The sequence below is a fragment of the Phyllostomus hastatus genome, unplaced genomic scaffold (genome assembly GCF_019186645.2).
Source record: "Phyllostomus hastatus isolate PE091 unplaced genomic scaffold, TTU_PhHast_1.1 phas_scaffold_585, whole genome shotgun sequence".
NCBI classification, from domain to species: domain Eukaryota; kingdom Metazoa; phylum Chordata; class Mammalia; order Chiroptera; family Phyllostomidae; genus Phyllostomus; species Phyllostomus hastatus.
In genome coordinates, this window is record NW_025334037.1 from 5,867,679 (window position 1) to 5,892,117 (window position 24,439).

General features: G+C 40.4%; 1 protein-coding gene across 1 annotated transcript; it reads left to right on the forward strand.

The window, feature by feature from the left end:
* The first annotated feature begins 223 nt into the window (after positions 1 to 223).
* Positions 224 to 2,988, forward strand: LOC123810186 (calcitonin gene-related peptide 1-like). Its single transcript, XM_045825747.1, has 5 exons — positions 224 to 354; positions 1,401 to 1,495; positions 1,893 to 2,024; positions 2,239 to 2,423; positions 2,861 to 2,988. The coding sequence occupies exons 2-4, from the start codon at positions 1,410 to 1,412 to the stop codon at positions 2,396 to 2,398; spliced, it is 378 nt and encodes a 125-aa protein (XP_045681703.1). The 5' UTR covers positions 224 to 354; positions 1,401 to 1,409; the 3' UTR covers positions 2,399 to 2,423; positions 2,861 to 2,988.
* The last annotated feature ends 21,451 nt before the right edge of the window (positions 2,989 to 24,439 follow it).

A 24,439-nucleotide genomic window follows, 5' to 3' on the forward strand; every position in this document is an offset into this window, starting at 1 on the left:
TGCTCACTTCGTGGGTGTTTTTCTTGGTCCCCTCCGCTCTATTCCATCAATGGAATAGATGCCCTCCCCTTTCCATCAATGACCTCAATGCAAATACAAGTGGGATGATCCTGAGGGATGCTACAGGTTCTGGACGCAAGTGGGTGATACGAATACGTCGGAGGCACAGGATCCTTCTCATTGGTTGCGCGGAGCTCCTGGACCACCCCAGACCCGGAGCAGCGGGAATAAGAGGAGCTGCCAGTGCTGGGAGGCATCAGAGCGACTTTCCACTTGGAGTGTCACTGCCACTTCCACAGTGCAGTCGCCTAACACGAACGCCACCACCGCCGCCGCCGCCGCTACCTGCTGCAGGTGAGCCCCGAGACTTCGGGTTAGCTGTGTGGTTCTCGCTATCTCTCCTGTTCCCTTTCCTCTCTCTCCACTGCTCTATCTCTTGGTCGATCTCCTTCCCGGTCTCAAAGTCTCTCTCCACTTCTGTCTGTTAGTCCTCTATTCATCCCATACTCCTACCCGGGCTGACACTGGACAATCTCAGTCCGGGGACTTTCTGCTCCACTCTTCCCGCGCAGAGTCGGGCTTCAGTCTCCCTGTCTTGAGCAGCACGCGTGCTTAGACCGATCTCTGCCGCTGGAGTTCCCAGGTACCCTGAGCAAAGCAGGGTGCAGGAGTAACTTTCTGCAGGCTGCGTGCTCACGGGTCTGGTCTCGCGCCTGTAGGTCCCAGGGAACTCGATTCGGAACATGGGTCAGCGCTAGTGGGGAGCAAATAGGCTCAACGACCGAGGTCAGGCAGCCGTTAAAATCCCAGTTGCGGGTTGTGGGTGCGTTTTTCCCAGTTTAAGTCCTCATAATTTAACACTCTGCTAAGCTTGGTTCTTAGAGGGGACACTTTGCCAAAGTGCGGGGCGGCTAAGCAGTAGAATGTGGTCTTGAGTTTCTCAGAGATTCCAACTACCGATATTCTTTCTCTACCTACCTGCACATACACCCCTAGGAGTGAGCAAAAGCGCCACGCAGGGAATACAGCTCTAGGTCGGGTTACAAGAGCAGCTGTGACCACAGAGTGTTCAGAGACTGCCCTCAGGTCTTGGCCAACAGGTGCATGTGAGAATGGGTGGGGTGGGATTGCAGGGAGGGCGCTGTGGCCTGAGACCTCTTCACCTAGCTGTCCTCATAGAATTGTTCCTCCAGCTTTCCTAAACCACGCATGCTGCAGGCTCACCGGACCTTCCAGCAGTCTACTTTGCTGATATGGAAACAATGGTGAAGTGACCAGCCTGAAGCTCTGGACCAGGGCCACTGACCAGGGAGTTAGTTGCAGAAACAGGACGAATCCAGGTCTGTGGGCTCATAAAACTTTGAACTGGTGCAGATGTTGACCCGATTGTTCCCTTGCAGAGAGGCATCATGGGCTTCTTGAAGTTCTCCCTCTTCTTGGCTCTTGGCATCTTTGTCCTGTACCAGGTGGGCAAGCTCCAGGCAGCACCATCCAGGTAGGATGCCCTGAGAGTAACACACTCCCCTCCCACTGCCTCTGGGGTTAAACAGTTCTGTGGTCTGAATTGCCGTGTATTGAATGTTTAACATTGACTGTGGCTGGGGGTGGGAGGGGTGGGAGGGGAAGGCAAAAGGAGTTTGTTTTTCTGATATAAATAGGGGTAGCACAAATTGCCAAACAGTAATGATGTGATATTCTCCATTGTAAATTTAATAAAGCTCATTTAGTCTCATAGAGTATTTTTTTTGTTGATTTTTACCAAAATTTTCTATCTTTCTCTAGCCCATTTTTCTAATTCAACCATGATCTCAGAAATGAATTGCCTGGATGCTTATCCTGGGGAGGGGATAAGAAGGACTCAGAACTTATATTGAGTTTGTTACCTTCTTTAGGTTCTCTGTGGAGAACAATCCACCCCCTGCTTCGCTCAATGAGGAGGAAGGAGACCTCCTTCTGGCTCTCCTGGTGAGGGAGTTCATGAAGAAGATGGCCAACGAGAAGGAGCGCCTGGCAGGGGGCTCCAGGTAAGGCCTCACCCCTGCCCAGCACAGGGTATGGAGGATGGTCCTTGTGGAGATTATCTGCTGTGATAATTGTGTTCGGTAGGAGAAACACTGAAGGTTCACTGGCACCTTTCAGAACAGTAGTTTTACAATGATTGTCCCACAGGGCAGGCTCTGACCACAGCAACCTCTTACTGACAGGTATTCTCTTTTTTTTTTCCATTGTGTCAATCAGCATCACTGCCCAGAAGAGAGCTTGCAACACTGGCACCTGCCTGACCCAAAAGCTGGCAGGCTTGCTGAGCAGATCTGGAAGTGTGGCACACACCAAAATGCTGCCCCCTGACATGGTTGCCAACGACTCTGGCCGGAAAGGCAGGGACCTTGATGCTTAAGCACCTGACAGACCCCAGGAAGAAGGTGACTGCCTTTGTACTGTTGGGTGGGTGGGTGGATGAGTGGGTAAAAAATCCACATGGGAGAGTGTTGGGAGAAAAACAAGAGTCCCAATAGATCTTGTTTATTTAAAACATTTTTCCCTGCACTTATAATAGTGATTAGTCTAGTATTTGAGTTTGAAAGGCAGTGACCCTATTCTTTTGGACTGCACACTACAATGTTGTGTACATCTGAATGCACAGCATACACTTGGAGTCAAGAACTGCATTTGCCCACCACTCCTGATATGACCTTGGGCCAGACACTCTCTCTGAGCCTCAGTGTCCCCATCTGTAAATTGAGGGCAACCATAGCAGCCACTTGCTACTATTAACATAAAGAGAAAATAAGATAATAGATGTCAGTAGCCTCACAATTAATAAATAACTAAATTCTAGCTGTTGTTCTCTTTCTCCTAGATCGCCCGGAAGCTGAACCCCACTTCTCTAAATTCACCATGAAATCAGCTGGGAGGAATGCATGGAAAACACACCCTTCCGCATGCTACTTGACATTAAAACACCCTGTCTTACCTAAAATAAAATAAATATAACTGCATACTACCTGGTGTGCATCTTTTCATATTTCATTCTATATTCAATACATATGACAGCATATCTCATTGGCTTACCTGGTAGCAAATTGGGGCTGGGCCCAGGCAGCCAACCTGGTGATGGCGGCCATTCTGCCCAACCTTCAGGGGACATGCAATTGCCGTGTCCTGGGTGTCTGGGGGCACATAGTGATGCTGTGCCTCAACAGAAATCTTTCTTTAAAGAAAGCTTGTCTTTTGAGAACCTCACAAAGAAAAAAAAAGTAATTTGATACACTGGAAAGGAGTCTCTCCTGCAGTTTGTGCTGTTTTTCCCAGAGAGTCTCAGGGACCTGTGAACACTTAGTTGACCAGGCTGACTCAAAAGAGGCAAAGGCAAAATGCAAAAGGCAGAATGCTCCGAATCCTAGACCCTCAGTTTTCAGTAAAATATCCCTTGTTGGGTCCAAATGGTGTGGCCCAGTGGGTTGGGTGTCATCCCTCAAAGTGAAAGGTCACCAGTTTGATTGCTATTCGGGGTGTGTGTGTGAGGCAATCATTCAATATTGCTCTCTTGCATCAATGTTTCGCTCTCTTTCTTTCCCCCTCCCTTCCCATCTCTCTGAAAACAAACAAACAAATAAATAAAATTAAAGTAAATAAAAATTGAAATATCCCTTGTTGGTATTAGAACGCTGTGCATTTCAAAGAGACAATTCACATTTATTTTCAGAGAGTGCCCTGGTCCCCAGCTTCAAAGGGCATCTGTTCCCTACTCCTTAATTCAGGTTACGCATCCCGCCTTTCCTCCCCATGAGCATCGCCCCCTTGAACACCCCATAGCCAGCAAAGCCTTTTAGCCACACTAGCATGGAGTTTGATATGGAATCACAGACTGCCAGACCCAGAAAGGTCACCAGAGGCTATCTAACCCAACTTTTCATTTTCTGACATGCAGAGAAGTACACCGCTTCAGTTCCTGTGGTAAGTCTAACTGAGACATTCATACATTTAACAAATACTAATTGAGGACTTGCTATATTTTTGACACAATTCGAGCCACCATGAATAGAGCAATCAACAGAAGAGACAAAACCCTTACATTTATGGAGTTCTATTCTAAAGTGGGGGAGACTGAGGTGATGCATGTTATAAATCAGACACTCCACAGTGGAAGGAATCTGGGATGTCATAGGGTGTAATGCCTTCTCCAAGGCAGAGATCAACATCCCTGCATTGACACCCCTGGCATCTGCTGGGACTGCTGGTGATAAGCTGCTCACTGTGACTCCCAGGGTGACTGGGCAGCCAGTTTCACTCATGGACAGTCAATTAACTGTGGTTATTTAGTTACAGAAATCAGCTGCTTCCATCTGTTGGATCTAATTATTTCCTCAGAAGCACATAGAATTGTGACCCTTGTTCCTGTTTGGTCTGTCATCCACACTGTAGCCCAACCTTTGCCTACAAGGTCCAAGCTGACCTGCTCTTCCTTTCCTTTCACCACCTGCCTGGCCTCATCTCTTACTTCTCCCCCACGTACTGGCCTTCTTACTATTCCTCATCACCCATCCCCTAGCACCAACCCCAACCCCCACCCTAAGTGTTAGCACTCACTGGTTCTGGACTCTGTGCAGAATGCTCCTACCCTTGTCCCTGTCTCCTTCAGATCTTTACTCAAATGTCGCACACACTGGACCTCCTTTGTGAAATGGTACCCAGCCCTACCCACACACTATAACACTCTTCTCCTTGCTTTGTTTTCTCTTTACCACTTATTACCCTCTATCACAGCATATATTTCTAATTATTTAGTTTATCATTTGTACCCCACCCTATAAACTATGTAAGCTCCACATGGACAAGGATATGGCTATTTAGTTCATTGCTGAATCCCCTACACACAGAGCAGTATGCCTGGCAAGAGGTAGCACTCAAAAAATATTTATTGAATGAGTGGAATTCAGTCCTTTTCTCTTTTATGTTTATGGTCAACTTTCAGGTTCCCTCTTGGCCTGATTTTCATCAGGTGAAACTGTCTGAGGGCTTGCATCGTCAGTACTTACATCAACTGGAGAGTGATCCCCTAAATGCCTGAAAACTTGTGCCATGGCTGCCACTTTTTAGTGACTCTTGTTTCTTGGCTCAAGGCCTCCACAAGCAGTATTTTTTCACTTTGACCACTCTTCTCACCCTCCATTTCTCCTCCCCTGGACCAGTATGACTTGCTTTCATCCTTCCCATGTTGTAAATGCAGCAGGCTGGTAGGGTGTTTTCTAGGAGCGATGCCTATGACTAGGTAGGTAAGTTGAAATCAGGAAGGGAGAAAGCAGAAAGACCAGGTTAGTCTGGCACCCAAGAAAGCTTCTCCAGTAATAATAGAGCTCATATTGTATTTACTTCCCACCAGAAGTCTGGGTAGTTCTTGACTCAAAGAGCAAGAGAGTGTGATTAGTTTGAACCCTCAAAACCGAAGTAGAGTGCAGTGCTTCAGAACCCTAAGGACAGATGAAGGATCACATTAAGGCACTGAAAGACAACATGGAGAGACAAAACTTTTGGTGTGACTGTAGACCAGTCTTTATTCCTCATAAGCTACAGGGTCATTATAGCAAAAGAATGTCTTTTAAGGTCAGTTAAGACCAAAGCCTCAGAGCTCGAGAATATATGCTGTAACTGATTGAATAGTTGCTCCCAATTCTTCACTATGCCATGGTAATATTTTACACGCATGCCCTCACCATAGCTCATGGTGGTGAAATTGACATCCCTGCTCCTCTGTTTATGGGATTTGCAAGTGACTGGATTTGGCCCATGGGACATTGGTAAATGTGGTATAAGATGAGGCTTGAAATGCACTTACGTGGTTGGGTTTTGTGTTCTTGTAATTCTTTCATTGCCCTGAAAAGAGCATGCCTTAAGGTATCTGTTGATATGTTAGCCTGGGCTCCAAAATGAGACCTGTGGAACTACACATGATCTTAGCCTGAATGTATATGCAGCCAGCACCAGCTGGAGATCATCTTCAACCTTACCACACACATGTGAGCAAAAAGATAAATATTTGTGTTTGAGATTTAGAGTTTGTTTTTACATAACTTTGTTGTGGCACTTGTTAAGTGGTACATATGAATCGGGAATGATATAAAGTGAATGTGACTTCCCCAAATTCATATATTGAAGCCTTAACTCCTGATCTGATTATATTTGGAGATAGGACCCTTAAGGTAGGTAATTAAGGTTAAATGAGGCTATAAGGGAGGGACACTAATCTGATAGGACTGGTGTCCTAATAAAAAGAGGAAGAAGAGAGTGTTACTTCTGGAGAAGATGAGGCGTAGGTAGATATACTGCACCTCCTTACACAACCAAAAGGACAACAACAAATTTAAATACAAAAAACAACCAGAACTGCCAGAAAATTGAAGCTTATAGATGTCTGACAACCAAGGAGTTAAAGAAGAAACATTCATCCAGGCTGGTAGGAGGGGTGGAGATGGATAGCTGGGGTGGGGAGGACTTGTGGCAAGGTGGCAGCTGGTGGACCAGTGGTCCCACATTTACCTGCCGATAAACTGGGAGGAACAACTGGGAAATGAGACAGACCATGCAACCCAGCATTCCAGTGTAGGGAAATAAAGCCTCAAAACCTCTGACTGAAAAAACCTGTGGGGTTTGAGGCATCAGAAGAAACTCCCAGCCTTACAGGACAGTTCTTTGGAGAGACCCACAGGGTCCTAGAAAGTACACAAACCTACCTACCCAGGAATCAGCACCAAAGGGCCCAATTTGCTTGTGGGTAGTGGAGGAAGTAAATGAAAGCTGGCCCAGAGCCTAGCAAACAGCATTGTTCCCTATCAGAACCCCCCTTCCCCCAAATACAGTGCCACAATGGCAGCGACGTGGGTTGTCTCATCCTGGAGAATACCTAAGGCTCTGCCCCTTACTATGTAACAGGTGTGCTGGGACAAAAAAATGGCCCAAATGAAAGAACAAATCAAAGCTCCAGAAAAAATACAACTAAGTGATGAAGACATAGTCAATCTATCAGATGCAGAGTTCAAAACACTGGTAATCAGGATGCTCACAGAAATGCTTGAGTATGGTCACAAAATAGAGGAAAGAGTGAATGCTATGCAAAGTGAAGTAAAGGAAAATGCATAGGTGATGGGAAGGAACCTGGGACTCACACAATGGCTTGGACCAGAAGGAAGAAGTAAATATTCAACCAGAACAGAGTGAAGAAAGAAGAATTCAAGAAAGCGAGGAGAGGCTTAGGAACCTCTGGGACAACTTTAAAAGTTCCAAAATCTGAATCACAGAGGTGCCAGAAGGAGAAAAAGAAGAAGAACAAGAAATCAAAAACTTATTTGAAAACGTAATGAACTTCCCTAATCTGGTGAAGGAAATAGATTTCCAGGAAGTCCAGGATGCTCAGAAAGCCCCAAAGAAGTTGGGCCCAATAAAGCACACAGCAAGGGACATCATCATTAAGCTACCCAATATTAAAGATAAGGAGAGAATCTTAAAAGCAGCAAGGGAAAAAGAGACAGTTACCTACCAAGGAGTTCCCATAAGACTATCAGCTGATTTCTCAAAAGAAATCTTGCAGGCAAGAAGGGGCTGGAAAGAAATATTTGAAGTCATGAAAGGCAAGGACCTACATACAAAATTACTTTATGCAGCAAAGCTGTCATCTTGAATGGGAGGGTAGATAAAGTGCTTCCCAGATAAGGTAAAGTTAAAGGAGTTCATCATCACCAAGCTCATATTATATGAAACAATAAAGGGACTTATCTAAGAAAAAGAAGATAAAAAATATGAACTGTAAAATGAGAGCAAAGTCACAATTATCAACAACTGAACCTAAAAATCAAACAAACAAACAAACAAAAGAAACTAAGCAAACAGCTAGAACAGGAACAAAATCACAGAAATGGAGATCACATGGAGGGTTATCAGTAGGGAGAGGACAGGGGCAGAATGGGGGAAAAAGTACAGGGAATAAGAAGCATAATTGGTAGGTACAAAATGGACAGGGGGAAGTTAAGAATAGTATAGGAAATATAGAAGCCAAAGAACTTATATGTATGACCCATGGACGTAAACTAAGGAGGAAGGGAATGTGGGTGGGAGGGGGTATACAGGGTAGAGGGGAATAAAGGGGGGGAAATGAAACAATTGTAATAGCATAATCAACAAAATATTAAAAATATAAATAAATAAAAAGAGGAAGAGATAAGGGATCTCTCTCTTTCTCTTTCCATGCTCACAGAGAGGAGAGGCCAGGTGTGAACACAGTGAGTAGATGGCCATTTGTAAGACAGGAAGAGAGATCTTCCCACACACCAACACTGATGGGGCTTGGATCTTGTACTTCCATTATCCAGAACTGAAAGGAAATGAATTCTGTTGTTTAAGCCATCCAACCTGTGGTATTCTGTTAATGGTATCCAGAGCAGACTAATACAGGGGGCATTAGTTGATAAAATTATTTTTGCTACCAGAGCTTGTTTTTCCTCTTATTCAGATTTTGGGTTCCAAATCAATTTTCTCAATGGCTAATTTATCAAATTCACTTTTTTCTCATTATAAATTCATTTTCATTTTGTCTTCTTAAAATCCTCTTAAAGAATGTTAACTCTGTTTTAGTTCTAGTCTTCTGCTGCTCAACCTGGTTAACATACCTAGGGTAAATTAATTGTGTTTTATATTTATAATGAATATGTACAATATATTATACTATAGTGAATATAAATATATGTACATATCAACCTGGATAAATCTCACTTATAATGTTCAGTTAAAAATAAGCAAGTTGCAGGGTACATATATATACTAGATGGCACCATTTGGTGTTAAACTTAAAACACACATAACAATACTATACACATCTTAGGGATACATACATATGTAGTAAAAGATACAGTCATATGCAGGGAGTATAAACATCACACTCAAATAGTAATTAACTTAGGGGGTAGGAAAAAGATTCCATGAAGAAGAGTATATAGGCAGAATCTACAAAGCTTTTGTTGCCTTTGGTGTCACTTTCTTTTCTTTAAAATAATTAAAGATTTTTTCAATTACAGTTGATAGATAATATTATATTAGTTGCAGGTGTATAACCTTGTGATCAGACATCTACATAGCTCAGAAAGCAGTTGCCTCTGCAAATCCAGTGCCCATCTGACACCAGACATAGTCACTTCAACATTATTGACTTCATTCCCTGTGCTGCACTTTACATCCCTGTGATCATTCTGTAATTACCAATTTATACTTCTTAATCCCTTCACCTTTTTCATCCAGCACCGCCACCCCCCACCAATCTGGCAACTGTCAAAAGTTTTCCGTGTCATTGAGTCTGTTTCTGTTCTGTTGGTTCTTTTATTTTGATTTTTTAGATTCCACATATAAGTGAAGTCATCTGGCATTTGTCTTTCTCTGTCTAACTCACTTCACTTGGCATAGTACACTCTAGGTCCATTCGTGTTGTTGCAGATGACAAGATTTTATTTTTTTTATGGCTGAGTCATATTCCATTGTATATATACACCACTTCTTCCTTATTAATTCGTCTATTGATGGATGCTTCAGCTGCTTCCATATGTTGGCTAGTGTAAAATAATGCTGCAGTGAACAAAGGGATATCTTTTTGATTTTGTGTTTTGGGTTTCTTCAGATAAATACCCAGAAGTGAAATTGCTGCGTCCTTCTTTGTCTCTTGATATAGACTTTGTTTTAATGTCTATTTTATCTGGTATAAGCATTACTACCCCAGCTTTTTGTTTATTTTGTTTTCATTTTCATGAAACACATTTCCCATCCCTTTACTTTCAGTTTGTGTATGTCTTTGTTCTGAAGTGATTTTCTTCTAAACAGCAAATGTAAAGGTCTCATTTTTGTTGTCCATTCAGCCACCATATGTCTTATGATGGAAGCATTTAATCCATTTGCATTTAAAGTAGCTGTTGATAGATATGTATCTATTGCCATTTTCATATTCATCTTTTAAATCTTTTTTTTTCTCCTTTTTAAAGAAGACCCTTTAACATTTCTGTGAAGCTCTTTATCTGTTCTGTGCTTTTAAATGATAACTTTGCTGATTAGAGTAGTGTTTGTTATAGGTCCTTGCTTTCATCACTTTGGATATTTTTTGCCAATCTCTTCTGGCCTGAAAAGTTTCTGTTGAGAAATCAGTTGAGTCTTAGGGGAGTTCCTCTGTAGGTAACTAACTGCCTTTTTCTTCCTGCTTTTAAAATTTCCTCTTTGTCTTTAACCTTTTGCATTTTAATTATGATGTGTCTTGGTGTAGGCCTCTTTGGGTTTATCTCCTTTGGGACTATGTGCTTTCTGGACTTGTATGTCTATTTCATTCACCAGGTTAGAGAAGTTTTAGTTGCTATTTTTTTTAATAGATTATCAATTTCTTTCTCTTTTTCTTGTCCTTCCAGCACCCCCAAGATATAAATGTTGGTATGCTTGAAGCTGTCCCAGAGGCTCTTTAAACTATCCTAACGCTTTTGAATTTTTTTTCTTTATACTGTTCTAATTGGATGTTTTCTGCTTCCCTTTCTTCCAAACTGCTGATCATACCCTTTGCTTCATCTGCTCTACTGTTGATTTTCTGTAATGTATTCTTCATTTCAGTTATTATATTTTTTATTTCTGACTGTTCTTTTTAAATGTTTTCTCCCTCCATTTTTGTTTCCTATTTGTTGAACTTCTCAGTAAGTTCCTCTACTCTTCCCCTAAGTTTATTGAGTATCCTTATAACCAGTGCTTTAAACTCTGCATCTGGTAAATTGCTTGTCTCCATTTTGCTTAGTTCTTTTTCTGAAGTTTTGTTCTGTTCTTTCATCTGGGCCATATTTCTTTGTCTCCTCATTTTGGCATCCTCCCTGTGTTTGTTTCTACATATTAGGTAGAGCTACTATATCTCCCAGTCTTGGTAGAGTGGCCTTATATAGTAGATATTCTGCAGGGCCCAATGGCACAGCTTGCCCTGTCACTGGAGCTGGATGTTCTACATGTGCTCCCTGTGTGGGCTATGTGCACTCTCCTGTTGTAGTTGAGCTTTGATTGCTGCTGGCACCTTAATCTACTTCCAGGCTGATAGGCTTCAAGGACTGACTGGCCATCTTGAAGGATCTGCTATGCAGGTGTTGACCCCACAGAATAGGAATCACTTAAGCAGGGCTCTGCTGCTGAGTCCACCCATTAATTGTGTCAGTCATGGCTGGGTGGTGCTTCAGCATGGTCTGAAGCTGTCCAGTAGGTGTACTGGCTCTGAGTCCAGGCCAAGATCTGCTGTCATCTCTGCCTTTCCCAGGCCACCAACATGAGCTACGAAGTGATCTGCAGATGCCTATTACTTGTGATGGGCTTGGAGGTGGCTGTGAGAGGCAAAGCTATGAACCAAGGCAGGTTGCTGGTAGGACTGGGCCTGGGACAACTTAGCAAGAGGTATGGGGCATGTCAAAGCCAGATGGTACTTGCTTGAAAAGTTTTAGAAAAGGCCACAGCGTGAGCCAGGACAGACCATTTGTAAGGAAAAGCCACTGGAGATGGCTTGAATGGGCTGGCAATTTGGGTGGGGCAGCATCTCAGGGAACAGTGATAGGCAGGTTGATGGAGACTCAGAAATGGCACCTGCCTACTGCCTTTGTTGGGTAAAGGCTCTACGAGGGAACATTGACCTCTTACCAGCACTTCTATGTGGGAGAAAACTGCCCCTCCAGCTTTTACCCTGAAGCTAAACAATTCAGTTCCTCCCCTTAAGACCCTGACACCTTTTGAGCTGCTGCCCTAGCACTGGAGCTTGGAGTGTGTGAGTCTGAGTAAATTCACGCACAGGCCCTTTAAGAGGAACACCTCGACCTCCAGGAGCCCTCAGTCTTACACAGCCATAATCTCCACTGTTTATCACAGCCAGAAGTTATGGGGACTTTTCTTCCCAGCACGAGAAACCTGGGCTGGAAGGCCTGGTGTGGGGCTGAAATACCTTGCTTGCTTTTCAGGAGGGACCTTGGAAGCTGAGATATACCTCCCAATTTTTAACTTCCAAATGCAGGCATGGGACCAGCCTGTTCCTTGTCTGCCAGGGTCCAGCCTTGGAGGGCTCTCAGGGTCCCCGAAGGATGCACGGCTAAGGCAAAATGACTGAAGCAAGACACCCAATGAGTTGCCGGAGGACAGCTAGGCTTTTTAGGCCCAACTGACTCACCAAGAAAAATCAATCTTTATTTTTATAGGGGAGGTTATACAACATTCAATGCATAGTGTGATTATTAAAACAGAAACAGTTGCCACAGAAATAATTTCTAAAAACACAAGAGGTTTTACAGATCAATCATGTTAAACAAAGAAATAACCGAAAAGTACAGGAGGTCCCACAGATCAACCATATTAAACAAAAGTTATTTTGACCAAGAGGGTCATTAATCAGATAGCCAACGAAGCTATATGGACACAAACTTTCAGGTGCCAATTAGTAACTCGGTGTCTATTAAGATTCTAGGAATTGATCTAAATTAAAAGGATACAAGGGGTGATTTATAGATATATAGAAATCAACTATTAACCATAAGGTTAAATTTATCTCGATTAGATAACTGATTTTTTGCCTAGGTTTTTTTGATTTATACATCTTGGGGAGGCATGTTTTGTGTTCATTTCTATGTATTGAGATTATTATTTTCAACTAGAACTCCTTGCTTCTATACACTCCTGTCCAGGGTATGGGAGGGGTAGTGGCTCTAATAAATCTTAAGCTTTTGAGTGGTGACTCCTTAAGCAACGTTCCTAGCAACAGTTTCCTTCAGCGTTCTGGCAGTTGGTCTGCCCATAGTTTAATTTTTGTCCTTAACTTCCCAGGTGGGGGAAGCAGGCAGCATTAGGGTTGCTGGGGTCTCTGTTCTGTGGTCAGCAAGTCATTTTGCGCAGAATCAGAGGCATCATGCAGATTTTTTTGTTACAATGCACAGGTATCCCAAAATCCCACCACCTATTGCTAGCAGGGACAGGCATACAGGAGGAGATAGACAGGAGACCCGACCACAGTCGCCTCTGCTGTGCAGATGCGTCTCACCCGACCTGACTGTGTCAAAGGTCAACTGTTGGTCGGCTCCCGACACTTGTCTCCATCCCTCCTACCAGTCTCAATGTGACTTCTTTATATCCTTTGTTACAGGACTTCTGCTCAGTAAGATTTCAGGTGGTTCTGAATGATGGTTGTTTTGTGGTTTAGTTGTAATTGTGACATGGTTATGGGAAGTTGCAAGTACAGCATTTACCTATGCTGCCATCTTGACTGGAATTATTTGGAAAATCTTTAGGTATCATTTTCTAAGCTTAGTAGTTAGTACACATGGATGGTAATTATATTTATCTTTAGTATAAATAAATTTAATAAGTATGGGTATTTTATGTTCAGGAATCTTCCATAAAATTAAAAATGGATGCATAAATTTTAGATGCCTAAGAGAATTTGTTCTAATGAAAAGTAGAAAAAAATACCCCCAAAATACCTGAGAAAAGATGACAGGAATAAATACTTATATAGCTTTAAAATAATTGTAAATTAGTTAAAGTCACTAATGAAAAGACTAAGATGATCAGGTTGCATTTTTTAAAAAGGATCCAGAAATGCTTTTTTCTACAAGAGAAAGCTTTAGAATAAAAAAATTCAGAATTGATTAAAATAAATGGGTAGTAAAAGATATATTGTATAAGACAAATATGAACAAAATAAGTTGAGGTAACTTCATAATATATGATCAAAATAGAATTCAAGGCACAAAAAAAAGAGAAAAAGAAATCAAATTGAAAAGGGACTGGTATAACATAGTGGGAAAGGAACCAAATGGAGAGGAGATATACTTATCATAGATGTACATGCATCACAAAACATGGCCTTGAATTACATAAAACAAGAATTGACAGAACTGCAGAAAGAAATATGTGTACCAAGAATTCTTATTATAGAATTAGTGTATCCTTCTCAAGAAGCCATTCATTGGCTTCTGGAATTACCTCAAAAATGCATGGTTCAAAGTTGGCTCAACAAATACTCCCTAACAAATGATGTATTTCAGAAAATATACAGTGTTTATGCCCACAAAGGGGTGATAGATTTTGTCAACAATCAGATCATATCTACTTTTCCCCAAACCACTTATTAATTAATCAACAAGTCCCACATTCACTTGAAACACCACTCTTATGATATGCTGATCTTCTGGCCTTTCTTTTCTCTTCTATGGATATGTGTATGCACCAGTAATACAGTTTATTTAGAAATATACAAAAAGACATTTGATACTTATCTTTTTCAAAAAGCTCTTGGCAATTTTCACAAATTTATACTTCAAGAAGAATATTAGAACAATTGTCAATTTAAAAAAATGCTGTTAGTCATTAGATTTTCCAACCAGACCACTGTATCATATATAAATATTAGTTAATATTATTTCATATTTTTGTCTTTTTTATCATTTTTTATCATTTTATCATTTTTATCATTTTTTTATCATTTTATCTTTTTTTATCATTCTTCTTGACAATGTTGAACCATATGGTGATAATGGGCATCCTTGACAATGAAGGCTATAAATTTAGACAAAGCTTCTTATCATCTTAAGAAATTATCTTTCTTCTTATCGTGTAGTAAGATATTTTAAAATCATAAATGGATATTTTTTGATATTGAGCTGTATGAATTTTTAACATATTTTGGATATGAACCCCTTAAACAGTATATCATTTGTGAATATTGTCTCCCATTCAGTACAGTGTGTCTTGTTATTGTTGTTGAAGTTTCCTTTGCTGTATAGAACTGTTTCAGTTTGATGTAGTCCCATTTGTTTATTTTTGCTTTTGTTTTCCTTGCTCCAGGAGACATATCCAAAAAGATTATACTATGACTGATATCAAAGAGTTTACTACCTATGTTTTCTTCTAGGAGTGTCATGGTTTCAGGTCCTACATTTAAGTCTTTAATCCAATTTTGAGTTTATTTTTGTATATGGTATAAGAGAGTGGTTGAATTTCTTTTCTTTTTTTTCTTTTCTTTTCCTTTTCCTTTTCTTTTCTTTCCCATGTATCTGTCCAGTTTTACTAACACCATTTACTGAAGAGACTGTCTATCTCCAGGGTATATTCCTGCCTTCTTTGTTGTAGATTAATTGACTATATGAATGAGAATTTATTTCTACACTCTCTATTTTGTTCTATTGATCTATGTGTCTGTGCTAGTACCATACTGTTTTGATTATTATAGACTTGCAATATAGTTTGATATCAGGAAGTGTAATACCTTCACCTTCAACTTTGTTCTTTTCTCTGAAGATTGCTTTGTCTATTCAGGGTCTTTTATGGTTCCATATAAATGTTAGGATTTTTTGTTTTAATTCTGAGAAGAATGCCATTGATACTTTGATAGGAATTGCATTGAATCTATATATTGCTTTGGATAGTATGGACATCTTAATAATATAAATCCTTCCAGTCCATGAGCTTGGTATACCCTTTGATTTATTTATATCCTCTTTAACTTCTTTCTTCAACATATAATAGTTTTCAGAGTACAGGTCTTTCACCTACTTAGTTAAGTTTATTTCTAGGTATTATATTCTTTTTGATGTAAGTATAAATATAATTGTTTTTCTTAATTTGTTGTCCTTCTGATTGTCATTATTACTGTATAGAAATGTGACAGATATCTGTAGGTTAATTTTGTGTTTGGCAATTTCTGAATTTATTAATTAATTCTAATAGTTTTAAATTACTGAATTAATATATTACTTATTTATTGATGTTATTTATCAATTCCAGTATCTATTCCTGACTTACATATATTTTTATGAAAGTTGCTAACTTTAATTTTTCTGCATGTACTGGAAGATTGTACTTTTTCATTATGATGTAAAATATTCATATTTGAGATTATATGTTTTCATAATGGATATGATATATCTGTATTTTTCCTTTTCATTACCCATTTTACCAGAATTTTCTATTTTATTGGACCTTTCAAAGAACTTTAATATTTAAGTCACTGTTTTTTTTTTCTTTTCTTTTCTTTTAAGATTTTATTTATTTATTTTTAGAGAGGGAAGGGAGGGAGAAATAGAAAGAGAGAGAAACATCAATGTGCGGTTGCTGAGGGCCATGCCCTGCAACCCAGGCATGTGCCCTGACTGGGAATTGAACCTGCGATGCTTTGGTTTGCAGCCCACGCTCAATCCATTGAGCTACGCCAGCCAGGGCAAACTTTAATATTTATTTTACAATTCCATTATGTTTCTAGTTTGTAATGTCTTTTCTGCTCACTTAATTCCCTTCACCCGTATGATTTCTGAAAAGTTTGTTTACCTGGTCTTTGAAATTCCTTAGTGGAATTATTAAAACAAATTTCTTATATTCTCTTTTTCTTGATTACTTGAGTCCAACCACATCTCCCCTGTCTCCACTGATAACATCCTGATCCAGATCTTCATCATGTTTTACCCAGAGTATTACACCACCAACCTTCCAATTGATCCTCTTGTTTCTATCCTTTGTGCTCTAGAGACAATCCTGAAGCGACCCTTTTAAAACACAAGTCATGTTGTATCTGTCCTCTGCTTCAAATCTTCCATAGGTTCTCTACTGGCTCAGAATAAAAGTTAAAGTCCTCATGATAGCCTAAAAGGTACTATATAATCTGACCCTGTATCATTTCTCTGATCTACCTTCCAACCAAGTACCCCATTGCTTGCTCAGGGTCTTTACACACTTTTTTTTTTTTTTTTGCCTAGAATGCTGTTCCCTCAAAGTCTGTTGAACCACCTTCCTCCTTTTCTTCAGAAGTCTGCTAAAATGTCACCTTCTCAGAGAAGACTACCCTGACCATTGCATACAAAACAGCATCCCTTCTCTGATCACTTTCTACCCTATTTGGCTTTATTTTTATTCATATATATTATATATTTATAATTTTGTCTCTGAGTTCATCTTTAACCATATAACATGTTATGGGGTGTAAAGATCTTTCTTTAAAAACAGCCTATAATTTTTATTTTGATTTTCACTTTGACTCAAAAGTTACATAGAATAGTATTTTTAAATTTAAAATAGCTTTTAAAATTATACTTTAATTATTCAGTTCCAGGTTTTTGCACTGAAGTTTGATAAAGTGATCTGTGTAATTTTTTTACTTGGTAAATTTTCTATTAGGTGTGTTATAAGATCCTTTCCCCAAAATGATTAAAAAATATTAGAAAAAGCAATTTCCCCGAGGTATAAAATATGTCTACATTTACCCACCTATATATCTATGTTGTGTATATATGTAATTAAAATAAGTAATTATGTTATTTATATACAGTATTTTTGCCTGCATAGAGGGCAATAAATTTTCCAAGAATTATTTTGTTTCTGTAAATTATTTATAAAAATTTTTAGTTTACTTATATTTACCTCTTTTCTTACTTTTTAGAATCAACTTTCCTAAGGTATAAATTACATAATAAAAATTATGTACTTTAAGTTATATTTCCATGAGTGTATCAAATGTATATTATATAACTCATATAGTCATCACCACAAAAAATATATGGAATATTTCCTTCATCCCAGGATGTTCTTTGTGCCACTCTGAAGTCACTGTCGTCCAAACCCCTACTCCACACAGCCATTAACCTGATCTAACACTGGGGGTTCCTTTTCCTGGAAATGAATAGATAGATAGATGGTGTGTACTATCTTTTCTCTGGGATCTTTCATTCGACATATTGACTTTGAAATATACTTATAATTAAGTAAATCTCAGTATATAACTATTTGGGGGGAGGAAGGGTTAACAAGTATTCCATTGTATGCACAATTTGTTGGATGGACACATGAGCACTGTGTCCAGAGTTGGCTATTATGAAAGACACCCATGAACTCTCATGTACAAATCTTTCTGTGAAACACTGAAGTCATTTTTCTGAGATAAATAGCTAGAAATGGTATGATAAGTGTGCATATTACTACTCTATTTTTTAAGTAGGTCTGCTATTTTACACTACCAGAGAAGTGTATTGTGATCATTCAGCTTGCTCTTGTCTTCTTCTTATTGAATTGTAGGAGATCTTTTATATTCTTGAAACAGCCCTGCTTCTTTTTGAGGCACTGTTTCATGTACTCATTGACATTGCTCTTCCTCTTGGGTCACTTCCTCTGTGGGAAGCCAGATGCTGGGTCATGAGGCCATTCAAGCAGGCTATGGGGCCGGGGGTGGGGGTGGGGGTGGGGTGGGAGGAGTGTCGGTGTCCATGTGTCAAAGAATAGAAGTCTCTGCCTGAGAGCCAGTGAAGAATGGAGGTCTGGCAACAACAAAATGAATGAGCTTAAAATTGTATTCTCCAGCCCCAGGTGAGTCTGGATAGGACTATAGACCTAGTTGAGACCTGGACTGCAATCTCAAGAGAGACCCAGAGCCTGAAGCACTCATCTGCGCATCTCCCAGATAGTCTGCACTCAGAGGCTCTGTGAGAGAATATTTGTTCTTTTAAGCTTCTAAGCTTTGAGATAATTTGCTACAAAGCAATAGATAACTAATATCCATACAAACCAACATTACTCCACTTCAGCCTGCAAACCTGGAAATCACATTAAGTGCAGTTGCCTAGATGTACAACCTGAGTTAAAATTGGAAGCCACAGTTCCCAGGAAGGATGTATTGTCACCTCTCTTTACCTTGGTTTGCAAGCCCAGATCAGATTAGGTGCAATGCCATCAACTGCTTCCATTCCAGTCAAAATTAAGTCCTTCTCTTCTTCCTCATTATTGCTTTTTTTTTTTTAAACAGCATTCTCTTTCTCTCTTTGTGTTTTCAATGCTCTCCATCCAACAGCTACTCTTTCACATCATTCTTTCTGCCTCCATGATTCTCATTTGGGAGGAAATTGTTAAGACTATATACATTAACCCTCACATTTTAATCTCTCTGTAACATCCTCCAAGTGGTCTTCTAGCTCATTTTTTAAATGTTGATGTCACTCTCTCCTTAGGAAGCGCATTCTGTCTTTGGGGTCATTCTGACAGTTAGAAAAGTCCTCTGATACTGAGCAGAATTCACTTTCTCTTCTCATCTGCTTCACTTGGTTCTCAAGATATTCATTCTTTGGAAGACCAGGGAGAAGTGGCTGTGGCTAAGACACACCTTTAAATCAAGGACTGGGTATTAATTGTTGGGGTTTTAAAGCAAACTGTGTTTTCTTTACTATGAAGTCCCTAGCTGAATTTGATTTTCTAGGATACATCTCATTAGCTGACTCCATCCTAGACAATTATCTATTCATTCACAACAGTGTATTTGGGATAGGGGAAAGGGCTCTTCAATTATGGATCATAGGCTATTTTTGCACTTATTAAAACTTTTCTGGGTTTTCCTGTAGCAGCTGTTTCATAACACTGATTGTTAGAGCTAACAAATGTCTTGCCCTTGTCTCTGTTGGGGCCATGAGCCAAGCACCATAAATCTGGGCATCATCTTTCTGACTCAGGCTTGCCAGGACAATGATAAAATTAATTGTTTCTATAAAGAGGGGTACTCTAGAGACTTCCTGGAGAGCTTGGCTCATCTGCAGATCTAGGAAGGTTAGATGAGTGGTTTCTTGTGTACTTAAATGTAGCCGACAATGGCTAAGTCTTGTACAAAATCTTTAACAGAGTCAACAAAGCTATTTATTTTATATTATTTTATTATTAAATACTTTTGAATTTTATTGTTGTTCAAGTACAGTTTTCTGCCTTTTCCCTCCTCCTCTCCCCTCCCCTCCCCATCACCCCAGTCCTCCCCACCTCCCTCTCCTCTTTCCACCCCCCTTTGTTTTTGTCCATGTGTCCTTTATAGTTGTTCCTATAAACCTTTCACCCTTCCCCCCCTCAATTATCCCCTCCCCTCTCCCCTCTGGTTTCTGTCAGTCAGCTATTTATGATGTGGCAACTGACTACGGTTCTAGTCTCATTTCTTACCATGCTCTCCTTCCAAATCTGAACTCCAGTTACACTGGCATTCTTTTGGTCAATCAGAATCTGTGTGTTCTTCTAGCCACAGTGCCTTTTCATTGGTCTGTTTTCCCCTTATTCTCTACTCTCAGTTAACTCTCCTTACTCATCTTTAGATTTTCCCAGGTTACCACACCCAAGCCTACGTTATATTCCTTCTTATTTGACTTCAAAGAGTGGTTGTAACTTTTAGCTCACAATTGGAGTTTTACTTTATATATTTATCTCTATCTATGTATCTATCTATATTGATTAGTGTGATTAGTTGATTAATGTTTACTCTCCTTATACTGAAAGTGCCATTCACACTGGGGCTGAGTCCATTTTGCCCCCTATTTTAACAGTTAACATAGTGCCAAGTATAGTAGGTGCTCAATAAGTATTGAGGCATGAATGATGGAGGCAATTAGAGCCCAATGTGGTAAATGGTACTATCAAGGTAAGCACAGGAAGCTGTATTCTAACCTAATCCAGGTGGAAAAGATTTCCTGAGCAAGTGATATCCTTTCAAATATATTTATGCATGTATTTATCTCAAGGGTTGGTTCATGGAATGTGGTGGCTTGTAAATCCCAAATCTGTAGGGTAGGTGGATAGGCTGGAAACTCTCCAGCAGGATTTGATGCTGTTGTCCTTTACCCCCCTTCTCTCACATACAAGATCTATACATTATGTTGTACATAAATTGTACTTTGCTAACAAAAAATATTCAATTTTATAAGGTTACATATAACCAAAGGATAATACTTTTCTGTTTCTTCCAGTTTTATTAAGATATAATTTACATATAGACGGTACAAGTTTAGGTGTAGAGCATAATCTGTATATGTTGTGAAATGATTGCCACAGTAAGTCTAGAAAACATCCATCATGTCGGGAGCTGACCAACAGTTGACCTTTGACACAGTCAGGTTGGGTGAGACGCATCTGCACAGCAGAGGCAACTATGGTCAGGTCTTCTGCCTATCTCCTCCTGTATGCCTGTCCCTGCTAGCAATAGGTGGTGGGATTTTGGGATACCTGTGCATTGTAACAAAAAAATCTGCATGATGCCTCTGATTCTGCGCAAAATGACTTGCTGACCACAGAACAGAGACCCCAGCAACCCTAATGCTGCCTGCTTCCCCCACCTGGGAAGTTAAGGACAAAAATTAAACTATGGGCAGACCAACTGTCAGAATGCTGAAGGAAACTGTTGCTAGGAACGTTGCTTAAGGAGTCACCACTCAAAAGCTTAAGATTTATTAGAGCTACTACCCCTCCCATACCCTGGACAGGAGTGTATAGAAGCAAGGAGTTCTAGTTGAAAATAATAATCTCAATACATAGAAATGAACACAAAACATGCCTCCCCAAGATGTATAAATCAAAAAACCTAGGCAAAAAAATCAGTTATTTAATTGAGATAAATTTAACCTTAATGGTTAATAGTTGATTTCTATATATCTATAAATCACCCCTCATACCCTTTTAATTTAGATCAATTCCTAGAATTTTAATAGATATCTAGTTACTAATTGGCACCTGAAAGTTTGTGCCTGTATAGCTTCATTGGCTGATTAATGACCCTCTTGGTCAAAATAACTTTTTTAAAGTTATTTATTTTTTTATTTTTTAAATATATTTTATTGATTATGCTATTACAGTTGTCCCATTTTCCCCCCTTCACTCCCCTCCACCCTGTATGCCCTCTCCCACCCACATCCCCCCTTTAGTCATGTCCATGTGTCATACTTGTAAGTTCTTTAGCTTCTACATTTCCCATTCTATTCTTGCCCTCCCCCTATCTATTTTCAACCTACAATCTATGCTACTTATTCTCTGTACCTTTCCCCCTCTCTCCTCCTCCCACTCCCTTGTTGCTAACCCTCTACGTGATCTCCATTTCTGTGGTTCTGTTCCTGTTCTAGTTGTTTGCTTAGTATCTTTTGGTTTTGCTTTAGGCCGGGTTGTTAATAATTGTGAGTTTGCTGTCCTTTTACTGTACATGTTTTTTCTTTATCTTCTTTTCTTAGATAAGTCCCTTTAACATTTCATAAAATAAGGGCTTGGTGATGATGAACTCCTTTAATTTGACCTTATCTGAGAAGCACTTGATCTGCCCTTCCATTCTAAATGAAAGCTTTGCTGGATAGAGTAATCTGGGATATAGGTCCTTGTCTTTCATGACTTGGAATATTTCTTTCCAGCCCCTTCTTGCCTGGAAGGTCTCTTGAGAAATCAGCTGACAGTCTGATGGGAACTCCTTTGTAGGTGACTGTCCCCTTATCTCTTGCTGCTTCTAGGATTCTCTCCTTCGTTTTTACCTTGGCTAATGTAATTATGATGTGCCTTGGTGTGTTTCTTCTTGGGTCCAACTTCTTTGGGGCTCTCTGAGCTTCCTGGACTTCCTTTATTATTTGTTCAAATACGTGTTCAATCTGTTGCTTTTCCTCTTCCCTTTCTGGTACCCCTATAATTCGGATGTTGGAACGTTTAAAGATGTTCTGGAGGTTCCTAAGCTTCTCCTCATTTTTTTTTTTTTTAATTCTTATTTCTCCATTCTTTCCTGTTTGGTTGTTTTTTTCTTCCTTCTGGTCCACTCTATTGTTTTGAGTCCCAGTTTCCTTCCCATCACTATTGGTTCTTCATGCATCTTCCTTCATCTCTTTTATGGTAACCTGCATTTTTTTCATGTAATTTGCACCCAAAATCAACCAATTCTGTGAGCTTCCTGATCACCAGTGTTTTGAACTGTGCATCTGATAGATTGGCTATCTCTTTGTTGCTCAAAAGAATGAGCCCTGGGGCATCGCTCTGTTTTTCTGTTTGAGACATGTCTCTCTCTCTCTCTTTTTTTTTTTGGTCTTGTCGCTCCTGTTACCGTAAGGGGCGGAGCCTTAGGTGTTCACCAGGGCTGGGCACCCCAGTCGCTAGATTGTGACGTTGTATGTGGGGGCGGGGGCGGGGAGGAACAATGGTGGTAGTTCCATTATCCTGGGACCTCAGTCCCTTCTCTGGGATCTTGGGTTGCGCGCTCTGCCCAGGTCCACAATCGCTGCCTCACTGGGTCTGCCAGCTGCTGCTTGCGTGCTCAGGGTCCACCCGCTGCGATCTTGTGTGCCCCAGATGCCTTACGCACTCCTGGTTGCCTTATGTGCCCAGTTCTCCCAGTTCTCCAGGAGCCACGACCCGCGCCCGGCTGTTCCTCTCCGCCCCTCCTACCGGTCTGGATGAATGCGTGTACTTCAACTTCTTGGCTATCCGACTTTCATTCAGATAAATTCTCTGTCAGTTCTGGGTGTTATTCTGCCTCTAAATTGTTATTGTTCCAGTCTTGGTTGTGCGTGGAGGTACGGTGCATCCACCTATGCCTTCATCTTGCTGGAAGCCAAAATAACTTTTCTTTAATATGGTTGATCTGTGGGACCTCCTGTACTTTTCTTTATTTAGTTATTTCTTTGTGTAACATGATTAATCTGTAAAACCTCTTGTGTTTTTAGAAATTATTTCTGTGGTAACCGTTTCTGTTTTAATAATCACACTATGCATTGAATGTCGTATAACCTCCTCTATAAAAATAAAGATCGATTTTTCTCAGTGAGTCAATCAGGCCCAAAAAGCCTGGCTGTGGTCTGGCATGCCACCAGGTGTCTCGCTTCAGTCACTTCGCCTTAGTCGTGCATCGTTCGGGGACCCTGAGACCCTGCTGAGGCTGGACCCTGGCACCATAATCTAATATAGATACAAAAAAAGAAAAGAAAAGTTTTATTTCCTTGTGAACTCTTAGGATTTACTCTCTTCACAACTTTTTAATATATTGTACAGCCGTGTTAGTTATAATCACGTTGTACATTGCATCCCTAGTACTTATTTATGTTATAACTGGAAGTTGGCATTTTTTGACCACCTTCCTCCTCTGGTAACCACACATCTAATCTTTTTTTTCAGAGTCATAGAGGTTTTACCTCAGTAATCTAGGTGCTGCTGGAGAGAAATGGATTTCTTCAGTCATGACCCATAAAACTGAGATAGCCAGAAACTCACCTATTTTTACTTCCTGCATGTGAGAAGGCACTGTGGGTGAACAGTGTATCCCCGTGCAGTGTCACCCTGGGTTGAGAGTTGGGGGGATTGGTTCTGGCTGAGCTTCTCCCTCTCCACCTTGGCCAAATTTGTATTCTTCCTGGTCCAGTGGTGGTCTGGGATCTCCCTTCAAGCAAGCTGGACTTCCACAAATTCTCTCTTGCCTGTGGGTATCATCTGCCCAGGTTAGCAATTCCTAGGTTTTTTTCCCCTGGCCACAGTGAGAGGAGAGACAGATTTGCTGACTCCAAAACCTTTACCGAGATCTGAGAACTGTCTGCCTATTTTTGGATGCGCCAGTGGGAAGTCATCCTGAGTCCATTGGGGAGTGGAGCTGGGCCTCACACCTCCCACTGAGGTG